The sequence below is a fragment of the Poeciliopsis prolifica genome, unplaced genomic scaffold (assembly GCF_027474105.1).
Source record: "Poeciliopsis prolifica strain line A6 unplaced genomic scaffold, Auburn_PproV2 SCAFFOLD003, whole genome shotgun sequence".
NCBI lineage: Eukaryota > Metazoa > Chordata > Actinopteri > Cyprinodontiformes > Poeciliidae > Poeciliopsis > Poeciliopsis prolifica.
In genome coordinates, this window is record NW_026562378.1 from 10,963,736 (window position 1) to 10,981,014 (window position 17,279).

The 17,279-nt window shown below is 41.2% G+C and overlaps 1 protein-coding gene across 5 annotated transcripts in view; it reads right to left on the reverse strand.

The window, feature by feature from the left end:
* Positions 1 to 17,279, reverse strand: part of LOC129358513 (retinoic acid receptor gamma-A-like) — a 46,967-nt gene that overhangs the window by 3,766 nt on the left and 25,922 nt on the right. For 2 of the 5 annotated variants that reach the window (XM_055027632.1, XM_055027634.1), the window contains 6 exons: positions 2,902 to 3,050; positions 1,483 to 1,624; positions 1,115 to 1,278; positions 805 to 981; positions 442 to 646; positions 185 to 343 (listed from right to left, as the gene is read on the reverse strand). In XM_055027632.1, the coding sequence (XP_054883607.1) occupies positions 185 to 343; positions 442 to 646; positions 805 to 981; positions 1,115 to 1,278; positions 1,483 to 1,624; positions 2,902 to 3,050 (996 nt within the window). Of the gene's footprint in view, positions 1 to 184; positions 344 to 441; positions 647 to 804; positions 982 to 1,114; positions 1,279 to 1,482; positions 1,625 to 2,901; positions 3,051 to 6,986; positions 7,699 to 15,712; positions 15,859 to 16,139; positions 17,014 to 17,279 lie in introns of those variants that run through there. The other 3 variants (XM_055027633.1, XM_055027636.1, XM_055027635.1) reach the window with 3 other exon arrangements.

Here is a 17,279-nt window from a genome sequence, read left to right on the forward strand (position 1 = left end):
GGTTGCTACTTTGGCTGTTTTTAGAAGCCGTTGAAACCCAAATGGAAGTATAAAAACATTAAAAAAATAGGAATTTTTCATAATATCTCCTCTTTAAGATTACAACCGGGAGAGGAAGACTGGCGTTTTGATCACCTGAAAAAAATTCTTACGGTTTTATAATAAAAAAACAAAACGCCCTAACCCTTGGTGCTGATTCCTCGCAGGTCTGTGACTTTCATCAGCATGCGAGGGAACATGTGAGGCTTGTTTGGGCGTCTGCGGCGAGTGTAGATCTTTAGAGCCTCCAACAGCGGCTCCTGGAGTTTGTCGACCTTCTCCGGCTCTTCCAAGTCCATGCGGTCTGTTGAGGGGCAAAGAGGAAACAATATTAACCTCACAAACAGCTGACAAGAAGACATACACAAAATGAGACGCTTTATAGCCTCCGTGAAGCCTTACCTCCACAAATGAGACAGATTGCGCTCAGGAGCCCCGTCTCTGTGTCGTCCATCTCCAGAGGCAGGAGCTGACCGGCGAAGGCAAACACCAGGTCTGTGAGCGGCCCAAAGCCGGCGTTGTGCATCTGGGTCCTGTTGAGAGTCAGGCCGTCTGAGAACGTCATTGTGTCCTGCTCTGGAGTGTAGCGGGTGCATATCCTCAGCATCTGCACAAGGGAAGGAAAAACATTACAGAACTCAGGGAAAAGAAAACTGCACAGTTTAAAAAATGTAATATTTGCTTTGTCTCAGGAAGTGAAGCAGCGTGATGAATGAGAAAGCCTTGGGAAGGTGGAGGGTTGGTTAACCAGGAGAGGGCTAATACCAGTATGTCCAGACATGCAGATTTGAGGAGGGTGATCTGGTCAGCGATGGTGAGCGTAGTGAAGCCTGGTAGTCGCTTGGCAAACTCCACAATCTTTATAATGCACTTAGTGGAAAGCTCACTGAACTTATCCCACAGGCCCAGGTCCAGCTGCACTCTGTGGTCAGCACTGGAGTTCTGGGAGAGAGAAACAGGGACACTTTTTGTCTTTACAGAGCCGGCTCTGTGGTTTGTCTTTCCTGGAAAGCAGCTAGCCTCGGTGCAGAGTGATGCTTGACACTCCGCCGTGCGTGGAAGTCAAAAAACTCACTGTGGTGTATTTTCCCAGCTGGCACAGAGACGGGAATGTCTCTTGGTGAGCTTTGCTGACTTTGTTCACAAGCTCCTCCAGTTCTCCGCTGAGCTCGTAGTTCTCGGGCAGCACCACCTCCTCCTTCACGTCCTTCTTCTTCTTGTTCCGGTCGTTGCGCACGGCTGAAGGTTGAAGAAAATCCGGTTACTACAGGATGTTTGGCTGTGATTTCGGAAATTTGTGATCGCAACAACTCGCAGGCCCACTCCACACTTATTGGCCGTCCTAATAAAGTTTAAAATAAGTTTTGAATTACAGTCTAAGTCAGCTTAAAAAGGTTAGATATAAATTAATTAACAGGAAGAGTTGCTTTCCAGCCCACAGACCTTCTTTGGACATGCCGACCTCAAAGCACTTCTGCAGCCTACAGTATTGGCAGCGGTTGCGGGTCACTTTATTAATCTGACAGTTCTTGTCTCGATGGCAGGTGTACACCATGTTCTTCTGGATGCTCCGGCGGAAAAATCCCTAAAAAAGCAGAAAAGACTCTGATTTATGTCCTTGGTCTAAGTTTCCAGAACAGACAGAAACAGGACAGCTTCTAAAATGTTTCCACTTTAGCTGACATAGAGGTAGAATATAATATAATTACCGTGTCTTTCAAAGTGTTGGTGCCTCTCAATGTCTTTTATTGCATTTTAACATGATAGACTGACACAAAGTCCACAATTCTGGAAAGTAAGTAAATATTACAAACCTGAAAAGTGTGGTGTGCATTTTTATTTGGCCACCCTGATTAAATACTTTATTGAATCATCAATAACTTTTGGTTTACTGCTTTTAGAGACAAACGTTTTTGCCCATCCTATCTTGAGACTGGCTAAAACATGTGTGTTTGTGAACATCAGTCTCTGAGTCAAGTTCTCCTGGTCAAATTAGAGACAGGTTTGGACTTTGACTGGGCCATTCTGACACAGGAATATGCTTTGATTTAAACTTTTACATTGCAGCCTGAAATGTAAGTTTATGGCTGCTGATTTGCTGGAGCATGAACCTCCACACCAGTCTTAGGATTTAATGCATCCTAACAGGGTTTCTCCTGGGATTTTCAGGTATTTAGCTCAATCCATCCTCCCATTAATCTGCTCAGTTTAATTTCCACTACTGAACTGCTGGAGTTTTATTCTGGTTATGAGTGAAAAGAGATACACATAAATTCTCCTCTTCCTTTTCAAACCTTTTATTGTTCAATAAATTTTGGCAACGATGCATAGCTTTTCCTTTCTCCGAAATGTCATGCACTGCTTTGAGTTGGTCTATGACAGGAAATCCTAAACAAAGGTCTTGCATATGTACATGCTGCAGATAAATTATCAAAGAGATCATGTTTTTAGGATTTCAATCACTTTTAAACAGCTGCAATCTGTTTTTGTTAACATTTAAATGCCGTTGGGTTTCACTTTCATGGAAGTAGTCTGATATTTTTTAAAGTTGACATTTAAATTACAGCTTCACATTTATCTGGTATTTAAAATTGGACTGGGAAACGCCGAGCTTCCAGACGATGCTGCGTGCCTGTGCAGTGGCAGTGGCTACACACCAGGGGGCAGCAGCAAGCACACAGCTGCACTCTTCACACATCTGTTTGGCTCTCGGAGAGAATCAGGCTCCCACTCTGGGTTTCTTTTAAACTGACCTCAGCTGTTCAGCTTCTTCTTTCTCTCTCTCTCTCTCTCTCTCTCTTTTTTTTTTTTTTTTTTTACACATGTCCTGTAAACTCTGCATGTACCTCTGGCTTCTTTTACCTTGCAGCCCTCACAGGAGCTCACTCCGTAGTGATAACCAGATGACTTGTCCTGGCACACAAAGCACGGCTTGTAGACCCGGGGAGGAGGAGGAGGGGAAGGGGAGCTGGGCACCATCTCCTCTGAACTGGTGCTCTGCGTCTCCACCGCTGCAGGGCAAGAAAATGAAAAAATAAATACAAAAAGGGGGGAAGAAAGGTCATTTATTATAAGAATGCATCTTGTTTGCATTAATCCTAAGAGTCTTTGAAATGATGATGAAAGCAAATGCAGCAGCTGATTAGGAGAGAGTGGTCAACAAACAACCCCCATCCTTCCTCGGGCCACCCTGTGGAGCCAGAAGGGAACAAGCTCAAAAGCAGACATTTTTAAGAGAAAAGGGAGGAGGGCGGTGGGGGGCTCTGCTGATTGACAGGGACTTAAAAGAGACACAATTAGCTGATGGCCAGATGGCCCTGCTGATAAAATGCTGATTGGCAGCTGAGCTTTGATTGGCTTCACCATTTATTGGAGAGCAGGAGGAGCGGTGGGACACCTCTGCTGACTTTTTGACTCAAATGTGAAAATTTTGCACGTGTGTGTTTGTGTGCATGCTCATATTGCTTTGTTTTCCTTTTCTTTTCTGTTGTTTTATTTGGAAGAGCCATCCGACCGGACCTGCCCGTCTCCCTGAAGCCCCATGTGAACAAACAGAGGTGGGATGTTTACGAGACCTCGCTGTCTCCCTCCGTCCCCTCGCACTGTCTCGCTAAGGAAAATTTCACACTGTAGAACAGCATATTTTTTGGCAGAGGCCTTCCACTGCTCCTAGTGAAAACGATTCAAGACAAACAATGTTTAATGGTTGTAGTAAAGTTCATCCAGCTGTGGTTTCTTGCACTTAAATGAAAATACAGCAGAAAACCTGAGGAAAAACTGCAGCGACCCAACTATCTATTTACAGAACAGAGTTGCACTGAGACCAGGAAAGGGTCATTTTATGCTTGACAGCAAATAAAAACACTTCTCTGTGCTGATGATGTTAGTGAGGGAAGATCACTCAATTTGCTTTTTTTTTTAGCATTAGTGATGTGCACTTTTAAATTACTTTGCAGGAATTACTAAACGTGTTTCAAGAGAGGTAAGACAACGTGAGTGTTAAAGCTGAGAGTATTATTGTAAAGTTGCTATTTAATTATTTTAAAAACCTTTATTTTGTCATAGCAGAGGTTACTGTGCTGATCATGCTAAAGATTGATGATAAAAGATGCTGAAGAGAGTTTAAAACGTCAACTCTTCAATCATTTCGTTGTTTCTCTTAAATATGAGCAAAGTCCAGTTTATCTGCAGAGCTGGGTAACAGTGTCAGCTCTCCAAACTCCAACTTCTATGTAAGCCTGGGCTGTTTTTAAGGAGTAATTGTTTTCTAATACTTCAAACATCTTATTGTTGAAATACGTGAATGTCAAAAGCACGAGAGGAATCAATGAAAATGAGCATAAGCAGATCAGAACTTCAGAAAATCTGGGATTGGAAATCTACCACAAAATCTCCGATCAAATGTGCCTTTCAACTTTCACCTTCAGTCACCCCAACTTCACCTCTCGGAGCCCACGCCTGCCCCCACCCCTCTGTTTCCTGGCCCTAAATTCCTCAGTGCAGCCTGGACGGGGTTTAATAGTTGCCCAGGCTCATAACCAGCCCTATAAAGGTTGTGTCTCGGATGGGAAGGGGGCCCCGGCCAGGGTGACGGCCTCTTTATTGGGATCCAGTCACCTTGGGCCGCTATTCACATCAACAGCTCCCTCCTTGGTACACTTCCTAGTAAAAATAAAGAATCTGGGGGTCAAATACCCCAAAGTCACAGCCCCTCCTGTCACCTTCAATGGACAGCACAGGACTGAACCAAATGTGGCCCTCACCCCACGGCAGCAACCCCAACCTGAACCCCCAGCTCGTCATTAACAAGAGTGGTAAGGTTTCAAACCCAGAGAGGGACAAAGGAATTATCTAATAAAAACAGAGAGGGGAAAAATGAAAAGAGAGAGAAAGGGAAAGCAGGAGGTGAGGCAGAGGACAGAAACTTCTCAGTGGACGGGAGGTTAAATAAAACCTTGACTATTTAACTTTGACCTTGACTTCGAAGGCCGCTGCTAATGATCAACAGCCTCCTATAAACTTCCCCAATATGTGCAAATAATAAAAAAAAAGGACAAATCAACACCAGCCTGGCAGCAGCTAATGTAAATTAACTAATTCCCAGTCGAACACTTTTGGATGCCGAATATATCCGAGCTGTGAAGAATGAGGCGGACCGAGAAGTCAGTGAGCTTTCAACACGGCCGCTGCATTCCACAACAAACCCGCTATCTGCGAAAAATAATCCCTGTAACATAGTAAGTTGTTTTTAAATTGGTGGCTGGAGGTATTTTGTAAGCCTCCAACTGATTTTGACAAAGAAATCTGCAAGTTTGTACATGAGTCTCCGGGATGAATGCTTCCCTCTCCGGGATTCTTCTTCTACAACAGGAAACCAAAACACACCGAGCGGGATCACAGCTCATTAGCAGCTATTCATCTCTCTGAGACACATCTGCATAATTTAGGGATTTTCTGTTGGTTTTAAGGCTCAAAGAGACCTTTGCAAATATTACTGTCAGGATTAATTTATTCAAGTTCAATTTGGATTTTCAGCTCCTCCAGCAACATTTGAATTTGAGGGTAGGTTATTTAATCATTTCTTTCCTATTTAAGAACCACAGGTGCAGACCATACTGTCCCGTCTGGATGAAACGTTTACATTTTGACTCATCTGGTGTGCTCTGCAAAGCAAAAAGCTGACATAAAAAGTCTCCTGATTACATACTGTTTGCAGTGATGAGCAGTGCAGTGAGTTCATTTCAAGCAACACCTGGATTGTGATAAAAGACGCAGCTTCCTGCACACTGAGTGGTACCGCAGCAGATGAGGGAGACGGCTAAAAATAAATGAAGCTGCATGGTATTAGACAAAAAATAGATATACACAGAAAAAAGAAAATAGCACTTTTAGAGTAAATTTACACAGTGGTGGGAAAATCTTGCTTTTTCAAATAATTAATTTTAAGAAAATAAACAAATCTAACAATTCCTTTAATAACAATGAATCACACACAAATATTTTTTTTTTCCATTCTTAATGCGTAGCGCTTCAGTTTTTGTTAAATATCTAACACTTTCATATCTTGTCATGCAGCTCTATACTATCTGATAATCTTCATCGGCAGAGAGATCCTTTCTCTTTCCCATATTGCTTGAAACCTGTGGCTTGCTTAATAATGTGGAACATCCTTCTTAAGTCGATTTCCTTTAATTGAGCTCACCAGACAAACTAATCAGATCTCTGAAATTAATTGTAGTGATCCAAGGAGCCCTGACACACATGGTATAACCTTTATAGGGCTGGTTATACCATCTATAAATTTAATAGCACAACAAAAAATGTAATCTTTATGGCACTTAAATCCAATTTGCATAATAATTTGGGACACGAAGTACATTCAGAGCAGCAGAAGTTGTGACAAACAAAAATCTACTATGTTTGCTTTTAGAGAAGAAACCGCATATTGGGGTTTCCAAGTTTTCATAACAAACAAAAAACAAAGATTCCAGATGCTTTTAATAATGCAAGTAAAAGACACATACAAAGAAATCAAGGCATTGCTCCTAACATGAAAACATGGGTTAAAAAACTTGGACTGAGATAGGTATTAAAAGGCCGGCATCCTCTAAAAAAGGTTTTCAGTCGTCGGAGTTTTGACGAGGAAAATCGTCTCGGGTTGTGTCATGTCTCAGGCTTAGCTTGGTGCGAATGGTTTTGTGTTCAGGGGCACCGGGAGAGAGCGGAGGAGCGGCAGCAGGTGAGATGCACTGTAACCGGATCACTGGTTTCTGTTTATATAGTAACACTGACGGTGTAAACGCAGTCCTGCGAAATCCAGTGGAAAAAACAGCTCCTACTGAAACAGAGAAGCTGCATCTGGCGCCAGGAGAGAACGAGTGACTGACACTGTCTGAGCGTGGCGAGAAAAGAGAGAGAGAGAGAGAAGAGAAATGGGAGGATTTTACCTGGTGTGGAGAAAGAGGGCGAGGAGCCAAGAACTGTCGGCAGCTGTCATCACCCTGAACTGAGCTCAGCCTTGAAAACAACAACAAAAAAACCCTCTCTCTTCCTAACCTACAGCTCACCCCTCAGCGTGTCACTCCATCAGTCAGCACACAGAGGAGACAACGGGACTCGTGTGAATCCCCTCCATCAGCCAACTCCCACAAAGAGTTTCGTACGCAACAAAACTATAAATCTTCTCCGTCATGCAGCATATTTTTCTGTCTAAGCTTCATTTACTCACAGCTGCAACTAAAACATGTCATGAATACCGTGCAACATTCCTTCACTTCACTTCCACGCATCTATCTCTTTCCTCCGCCGTTTCCTCAGTGGCTGTTGTCGGATCAGCACATCCCTGTTTAGACAACAGAGGCCCCTCGGAAAGGAGACACCTTCCTTATCAGCTCACAGGACAGACAGTCACAGCCAAATCTGGACATTACTCATTTACAAAGTCTGCAAAGCAAAAATATCCCTTTATGCGTCAATTAATACAAGTTTAACTTCCAAAGCTGGGTTCCAACTTGTACCATTCTGCACTTTTGTTGATCAGATTGTCTTGTGACTTTTACTCTTTTTACTTCTTTTCCTCCTTTTGGCGTGAAACTCTTCGAAATGCCAAATAGAGGCGAACATGTAATTTCCTAAAGCCAACCTGGTTATGTTGATCTTCATAGTAAGTAAAGAGCAACAGGCCTAAAGCCTTGAGAACAATCTGAACGCAAAGTTACATTCATAACGTCATTTTGATAAAAAAATATTTCAACTTGTAGCCAACATTGGTACGCCACCAAGTCTCCATAGCAACCTTTAGATGCTGCCTGTGTGAAACTGTTCTCTGTCCTACCATCACAAATATAAGCATATGGAGTTAGCTGACATTCATTTGCTGAGCCTAAAATTGAGCTTTACTGCATGCCGGGCTGGTGTAAAACAGAAGTTGAAGGGTTCCTCGTGCCCACTGTTAAGTAGGGCAGAGAGTCTGTGATGCTCTGGGACTGTTTTTCTGCCAGAGGCTCTGACGTGTTGCTATAACAGGAACATTGACAGGAACAGTTGCTATAACAGGAACATTGAAAGAAAGTGACGCTTTTTAGGTCCTGGTGAGAAAATCAAGACAACTGTCAATAAATGTACTCAACACTAGCAAAACTTTGCTGCTGATATTTCAGTGCTCTTGAGCAAACAGGGTTTTGTGATTTCTCCATGGTCAAATATTTCAATTGAAAGTCAAACATGAATCACTGTGTGCTGCAGACACGCCTTCACATTCTCCTGGAGGTATTTGTCCATTTGGCTCCAGGGTGAGACACAGTTCTGATATTTCAGTGTGAAAAACCCAAAGTGTCTTTGTGCTCTGACAAATATGTGAGACCAAATACTTGACTGACACATTATGATGACATAAAGTTTTCAGGAGTTTAGATTGTCAGAGTCCAGAACACGAAGCCCAGAAACACACAGGGGGAGCTGATCCTAAAGGTGTTCTTCTGGTCCGGCCCGAAAGGACCTGATTCTGGACATGGTCCAACCTGCTCACATCTGGTAAGAGGAAGGTTAGAGTCAGAATCTGAGTAGGCTTTGCTTTACCCTCAATGCACAGTTAAGCAAGATAAAACCAAAATCAGTCGCACGATAAAAGACACAAAAACAAGAAATATTTTAACAGAAAATAAACTCAACAGATAACCTGGAGTCCTGTCTGCTTCCTCAAACCTTGTGACATGTCAACTTGTTGGTCACTAGCAAGGCTGCTAGTGAATGTTGTTGGTTGGTATTTCTTTCTTAATGCTGGATTTCCCCCTTTTGAACAAATGTACAAAGATCAAACCTTTACTTTTCCTACAGAAAGCAATGAAAAAAAGCTTTTTATACATCCGTTACCATTGATCGCAATAAATGTTAAGAACTCACTGATAATTCTATTAAAATTTATTCATGGTAAAAGACAATCAAAATTGCTTCAAAATGCAAATCTTAATCTCTAAAGCATTTATTCTGGTAGTAAATTCAGTTTCTGTCTAACATCCCAAGCCACAAAATGTTGAGCAGCGCACAGTAGGAAGTGTGTGTGTGTGTGTGTGTGTATGCGTGGGTGTGTGTGTGTGTTGTGTGTGTGGGGGTGTGTGTGTGTGGGGGGTGTGGGTGTGTGTGTGTGTGTTGTGTGTGTGTGTGTGGGTGTGTGTGTGTGTGTGTGTGTGTGTGTGTGTGGGTGTGTGTGTGTGTGTGTGTGTGTGTGTGGGTGTGTGTGTGTGTGGGTGTGTGTGTGTGTGTGTGTGTGTGTGTGTGTGTGAGATGTATGGATGCATGGGTCATGTGGTTTCTTTCCATTTGATTTGCAGTGCAACAACAAACATGGTGACGATACACTGGGAGAAATGTTAATCAGAAATGCAGCGCTCAACAAAACTGGACTAAGTCTACTAGAAAAGGTCATCTAAATAAAATGAGCTCAGAGTCTTTCACAAAAACTCAAATTGCCATTTTCAAATGGATGCGTCACTGTTTGCTGCTAGAAAACCTTGCGAGCGTCTCGGCCTCAAAGATGCTGAGTAGGTAATTACAGCAGGGAGGAGATGGGACATATCTGAGATACAATCCCTTTCATCAGCTGTTCTAAGTTCAATACCAGAGGCACCCCTTCCCCTCAGCCTTCCTCCCCGAGCTCGACCTTCACTAATAACCCTCTTCCCCCCTCTGTCCTCCTCCTCCTGCCTTCCTGCCCGGGCAGCAGGAGGAGGAGGAGCCCTTCCTGTCATTGGCAGCGCCTTTTAAAGGGAAGCCTGTGAAAACCGGGCTACTGTCCAGTAGATGGTTCCATAAAACAAACACTTGAAAAGGAGGCAAGAACACACACACACATACACGCAGACACGCACACACACACGCACACCCAAACACGCACACACGCGCATGCACATGCTTACTAGAAGGAAAGAAATCTTGCAAAAAGTGAAAACAAAAAAACAGCTAAAATGTTTGTAGCGGGGATATGGAGTTTAGAGGAAAACTTAATGATAGAAAAAGACAAATGTTAGAAAATTGGAAGTTCGGTCTGGATTTTCATGCATGTGTGAAGAGTTTGTCTGCAGAGTGAGGGGGAGGCTGCATTTATGTGACAGGTTGTTAAGTTTAAGTTTGTCCCTCCTGTCCCTTTTGTCTCTTTCTTTCTTTTACAACACCCCATAAACACAAATGGGTTTATATTTTGTCTCTTTTTTTGATATTACAGTCCATATAGCCTCTATATTTCCTCTTCTAGAAACCATGTGGAACCTTTTCACATTTTGATACATCAAAACCACAAACCTTAAAGTATTTTATTGGGAATTTGTGGGCAGACAAACACAAAGTGGTGCATCACTCTGAACGGAAAGAAATAAAATAATAGGTTTTATTTTTATAAATAATTTGAAAGATGTGGTGTTCATTCGTATTCAGCCCCTCAGAGGTGTCCAGAGCTCAGGATATTGTGTTGTAACCAAAGCCAGCTGGAGTTTTTTTCCCATATATTTCCCCTTGACCTGTTTACCGTGTGCCTTGAACTCACAAAAGGGGCTAAAACATTTTAATGACTAAAAAGAAGAAGTTTGCGAAAGCTGATATGTGTTGAGGGCAGGTTGGGAGACGTGAAACTTGGAGACAAGTTTCAACACGACTTCAAAACTTAAAAACAATCAGCTGTAATATAATACAAAGATGTCTCAGTTCTGATGGTCTCAAAATTACTTAAATAGGGATCATATCAAACTCCAGCTTGAAATAATGTTAACTATAAATAAGTAAATAAGTATGCTTCATAAAAACTATATAATAAGCAGTGGTATATTTTATCTCATAAACACATTTGAAAAAACAACATAGATTGTTAAAGTATTTTAAAACTCAGTTGGGATGTTTCTAACTTCACCATTTAAGCAAAGCAATACTTAATTCAGAATCCCAATTTGATATGTTCTGCAAAACGTTGCAGCGTAAACAATTAAAATTCATGACAATTATTACAATATATTCACATATATTGTCAGACTAATGTGAGTGGCACTGAATAGCAGTGAGGAAATGTGTCTTTTTTATATTGCTCCTACACATATATCCACATAACGGATATATTTGGTTTAAACTGCCAAATAAAGCTAAAATAAAACTTTAAAATCCACTATTCTTAGTTTTATGCACATTTAACACATCGAAATGAAAAACAACAGGGACCAGGCTGTGATGCGTGTAATCAGATTTGATTCTGTCAACAATATTGAATTGATGATATCAATTTATTGATGAGAATTTATTTACAAACACATGCTTTATTAAGGATGTGTTTGCCTTTAAAAAAAAAGCCTAGAAATAACATTTGTTCTGTCTTGATACAAACTGATTTGTTTAGAAAGATTTAAATGTAATCAAAAATACCAAATTATGTAAAATGTATGTTAAAGTATGAATAATAATAAATATTATCAACCGTAACAATTCAAACAAACAATCCAAAATATAGCACCAAAAGTTTATTCTGATGCAACAAAATGTGGAATACACATACGGTGGAGTTCTTAAAAATATGTAATTTGTCATTTTCTGCAATTAAATGACTTGATATCATTCAGCGTAAACATAGAATTGTATAAAAATGTTATTGTACAGTAAAATTGTTTCATTTTATTGAGAAATTTTATGGCAAATAGAACAGCGATATAAACATAGTAGTTAAAAAAAAAAGAGGACCACAACCCTACGAGGACAAGCAGGTACAGACAACTGACGGATGGAAGATTAACAAAATAATTCTAATATTAACACTAAATACTAATTTTAATAATTCAAATAAATTATTAGGATTATTCTTCAGCAGAATAACAAACGTGGCATGCCGGCCCTAACTTTTAGGTCAGATTAGAGTCGAGTCACTGCTGCGTCTAAGGTTTAGTAGTCACTGTGTAGCAGCAGCGGCGGCAGCATCTCCCTATTGTTCAGCAGTTAACTTTCCTCCGTCCCTGTGATAATATGAGGCTCCATTGTCTGGCCAACTTTGAAGAGACAACTTTAAAGAAGATGCCAGGGGAAAAAAAAAGAGATTATCTCTGAATGAAGAGGAGCGACTGTTTCCCCTGAAGGCATGAAACACCTTGAATCCCAAATTCCAGCTTCATCCTGCTATTCTTCTCTCAGCCCTCGTCTTCCTCAAAAGTCAAATGTCCACACACACGCCGGCTGAATCACTTAACTGGCTCTTTCTAATTGTGATCGGTTCATTAGAGGTGCTTGGTTACACAACACAAGGTGTGAAAGGCGATCCACATGTGAGTAAAGACTGAACATGCATTTCTAGCTGAAAAGGAGCACAGACACCAGGCAGAAAAAAGGAGGGAAGGGGCAAAGTTTGGCATGACTCTGCTGCATTAAATACCTAAAGAAATGGGAACAAAGGGAGGCAAAGAGGAGCTGCACTGATCCACACAGGAACAAAAACACAGCAGCTTAGAAAGAATGGTAAAGTTCCAGTAATGTTGACATTTATCACTATCTTCAATCATCTGGGCAGAATGAGAGTCATACTATCATAGTAGAAATATTATTAATTTATGATATTGAGAACATTTACAACGAAGGTGTACTTTATGAATTGATTTTATTTCAATTATCTTTCTATTTAACTTATTTATTTCCAATAAATAATATACTGATGATTAGTTATGGTATAACAACTGGTACTTATTTCATTTCAATTTTGGTGTCAAAAATATAGAATAAACCAGAAGAAAAAATTTAAATAAAATCCTCATAGTGCAGAATATTATGCTCTTCAAAGAGAAATACAAGCATAATGATCAGATATTAGCTGGATAATCAGTAGGGCTGTCTAATAATCAGTAGGGATGTCTAATAATCAGTAGGGCTGTCTAATAATCAGTAGGGCTGTCTAATAATCAGTAGGGATGTCTAATAATCAGTAGGGATGTCTAATAATCAGTAGGGCTGTCTAATAATCAGTAGGGCTGTCTAATAATCAGTAGGGATGTCTAATAATCAGTAGGGATGTCTAATAATCAGTAGGGCTGTCTAATAATCAGTAGGGCTGTCTAATAATCAGTAGGGCTGTCTAATAATCAGTAGGGATGTCTAATAATCAGTAGGGCTGTCTAATAATCAGTAGGGATGTCTAATAATCAGTAGGGATGTCTAATAATCAGTAGGGATGTCTAATAATCAGTAGGGCTGTCTAATAATCAGTAGGGATGTCTAATAATCAGTAGGGCTGTCTAATAATCAGTAGGGCTGTCTAATAATCAGTAGGGATGTGTAATAATCAGTAGGGATGTCTAATAATCAGTAGGGATGTCTAATAATCACTAGGGCTGTCTAATAATCAGTAGGGCTGTCTGTGGCCAGCCTGCATGCTGCTGCTCAACAGATGTGCTGCTTGTTGTTTTCCAACTTAATAAGAGAGTATTCACAGAGTAACTATGCGTGTTTTTCACCACTGGAAACACTTTCAAAAGGCTGAATTTGTCATTCTCCGACAAGAGGAGAAAGATAAAAGTCTTTGAGTCAGCTCACCATGAACATGAGGTGATTATTATCTGTGTTACTCTGTGGTTATCGCAGCAGGAGAAAACAACAGGGATTTCTTCATGAGGTTTGTAGGCTCTGGGCTACATGAATTTGATTCTTCTTCATTTTGGTTGTGCTAATCATATTTGGTTAGGTCTTGTGTGTTTTTTGGGAATTTTGTTCTTAATTAAATTCAAGTATTTGCCATTCCTAAAACAAAATCCATGTAGCCTTTTGGCATTTTCATGCCATTGAAGACGCATTTTATGAACCATTGCAATTTGATCTGGGTGTTTAATGTTTTTTTTCCCCCCCTTGTGTTGGAGCCCCTTCATAATATGGATAATATGTCTTTGATCTACGAGTGTGCATCTTTAGGATGTAAAAAAAATACATCTTTATGATGACTCTGCAGAAATTGTCATAAAGGACATTAAAAGGAAAATCTACAGGCACCCAGAAGGATTTTTAAGACACCAGGTACTGTCAAAAAATATTGAGAGACGGAAAAATATTACATTTTCAGTGTTTTTTTTTCTATAGAACCAGAGTCTTTAATAAGAAAGTATATTCGTGTCACCTAGATCATAAAAACAATTTAATTTTAAATAGAATGATACCTGTCTAGTCCAGGTATCAGTAATTTGTGAACAAACCAAACAGTATTTAAACACTTTTCTATTTAGACAAGCTGAGAAGTGAGTGATTTATTTAACCATCACTAAAAACTAACTTCAACTCTTTTTCTACCAATAACTTAAGTATTTCCTCATAGTTTTACTACCTGCAAAATAGAGCTAACAGTTCAACACTATGATGGTATCATTTAAAAACAAAATAGAAGGCGAGTAAATCATGGATTTCCGGGAGACAATCCTCCTTAAAAACATCCACAATTACTCAGTGAACAACTTGCACATTTCCACGATGTGGGAAAATTTGTTTCCTTGCACTGCTTGGTAAACAATCAGCAGCTAAAAATAACCAAAAAAACCCCCTAAGAAACTAAGCCGAATTTAAGGTGCAGTAAGAAAAAAAAAGAGAAAGATTAATGAGCACTTGTGGACATTTGTCTTTCAGGCTGGCATCTGGCAAAGCTCCACAGCGAGTTGAAACAGGCCCTGCTGTGGTGTTTGTCATCCTGACTCCTCATCCATCATCATTAGCGAGCGCCATGGACTCCACAGCGTTTAATGCACTGGTATCTGAATAATTACCACAGATAAATAGATTAAAGGCCCTCTTCAGGGACATCTCAGCTCGTTGGAGAGAAGTGATGAATAAAACTGTGGATTGAGTCAAAGATTATATCAGAAAGTGCAAAAATAGACCGAATGGCAGCAGCAAAAGAAACTGGCCATTATTGCAGCAGATAAAGTGAGATTTTCTTCTTTATCTCGGCGGTGTTTGTGCGTGCTGATTAGGTTTCTTACAACACCTGAACGCCTGATGCAATCTGAGCCTTTTCTGCTCAGCAGCTATCAGAAGAATGTCTCGCCTGTATGGTTCAGAAATCATGTGGTTCTTACTTTATCCGTCAGCTACTGACTTCTCTTTTTTTTAATTTTTGTCCACAGCTTCTTGCACAATTAAGAAGTTTTGGGAAGAGTTTGCATCGTCCAAAATAAAGGAATACAGATGAATCATTCTGTCGCTGCCGTCATTTGTCTTCAGCACGCTGTCTGTGTGTAAATAACGCCGTCTCTGTGATTGAGGGTGTCAGCCAGCATGTGATTTGAAGGCCCATTTCCCGTCAGTCTGTCAGTGTTGTTTCTGTTTTGGACTCTGCTCTCTTCTGGACACATCACCGGTTTAATTCCCTGCATTGTTTAAAAGAGCTGTCAATCATGTGAAGTCATTCATAAAGAAAACAAACCCCGTGATGTATAAATACACTCCCCGACTCACTCAGTCACACTCACAAAGCTCGCTAAGCACATAAACAAACAAGCTGCAGGGTGAGAACCGGCACATATAATCGAAAGGAATCTGACTCTTCCTGTGGAGAGAGCTCCCTCCGTGATAACAAAACCAGCAGCAACAGCATAGTGACACACACACCAACACACACATACACACACCAACACACACAGAGTTACTGCTGTTCTTCATATTGAAGGCTGACTGGACTCACACTGAACGCTGCCCGCCCCGGTCCAAGCGAAAGGGTCCAGTCTGGAGAAGTAAGAGGTGGCCTTGCCCAGCATGCAGGAGCCCTGCCTGGACACATCGAAGAGGGGCCGAGGAACCAGCCCGAGAGCCTCCATGCAGTCAAACATGCTGTATCAGATCACAGAGAGCAGTGAAGCTGGGAGAAGAGCCCACAAAAAGAGCTTCCTGTGGAGTAACCTAATGCCCTGTTTGGTCCAGGTGTTCCCTATCTGTCTGCCACTGCCCCCTGGGCGTCCCGTCCTGCTCCCCCTCACATGAACCGAGCCTGGACTTTCCGCCGGCTCTTTCTCCTCCCTTTCTTTACCCCTGTCTTTATTCCAGTCTTTCTCTGCTCCTAGATCACTTGCTTGGCTGCCTGCTTTCGCTCTGCCTGCTGTAACTGATCTCACCTCCCCTCTTGCTGGCTCCGTGGGCCTCTCACACTCCAGCACACTTACAGCCAACTATCTGCTGTGGTGGTGGTGGTGGGGATGAGAGGGGGAGGGAGGAGCGGTGGGGTTCAGGGAGGGGAAAACAAGCCAGAGGAGGTGTGTCCCTCCTTTCTGATTGACCGGACACCAAACACCGCGTCCCTCCCTTTCTCGCTCCAAGTTTTCAAACTCACCTCTGTTTTTCATGAGCAGAAAATGAAAAGGAATATTTTTTTGTCTCCCTGTACTCTGTCCTTGTTTTTTGTTTTCCTGCTTCGGTTTTCATCGTGTTCTCTCCGGCAAACAGCAAAGCAGAGTTGCTTTCTGCAAAAGCAAAATATAAAAATCCCAACTCGTACAGATCAGCGGAGAGAAAAGTACGCAGAGAGAGAGAAGCACTTGAGCCAGCATGTCAACTTTCTCTGGAACTTGGGTTTACTGAAAGCAGTCAGCTCATTAAATGTGCATATGCAAAAGCCTCACTCACAAATATGCACAACCTGCAAAATGGTTTTAAAGTAGTTATTTGTTTTATTTGTAAAATGTACTTAAACTTGCTTCCTTAAATTTCATTGAAATTGTGCATAAAATCAACAGCATGATAAACGGTTGGGCAGATGATCAGATAAGTTGAGGTTTCCACTGTGATGTGATGAAATGTATGCACTGTTTATTTCTCCCGTAATTATTCAACATTAATTAGGTCATTATTTTCTGGTTTGAGCTCCAGAGTTGTGTGTCGGACCTGCGCAAACTTGCCAAATCATCTCTGCGAATGCTGGTCAGTTTTCGGTGGAGGCAGCGTAATGCGGTAGCATTAGTGGAAATTCTGCAACTCTCCTCTCGTAGAAATCAAACTCTATCCTCCAAGACATAAATAATTGCAGGACAGAGCGGGAGCCCCCCTACACAGCAGGATTTATCAAAGACTATCTCCAGAACGTCAGTGATGAGGATGAAATGCAGTGGCAGCTGGCGAAAACAAATCTTGATAGGGCTGACATGCCAATAAATGTCTCTTCCCTTCCTACAATTCCACAATAATATATCATTCTCCATGTAGCAAAATAGCACGAAGGGTTAGATCAGCTAAAAGTAAAAGATCTGATCGCAAAATTG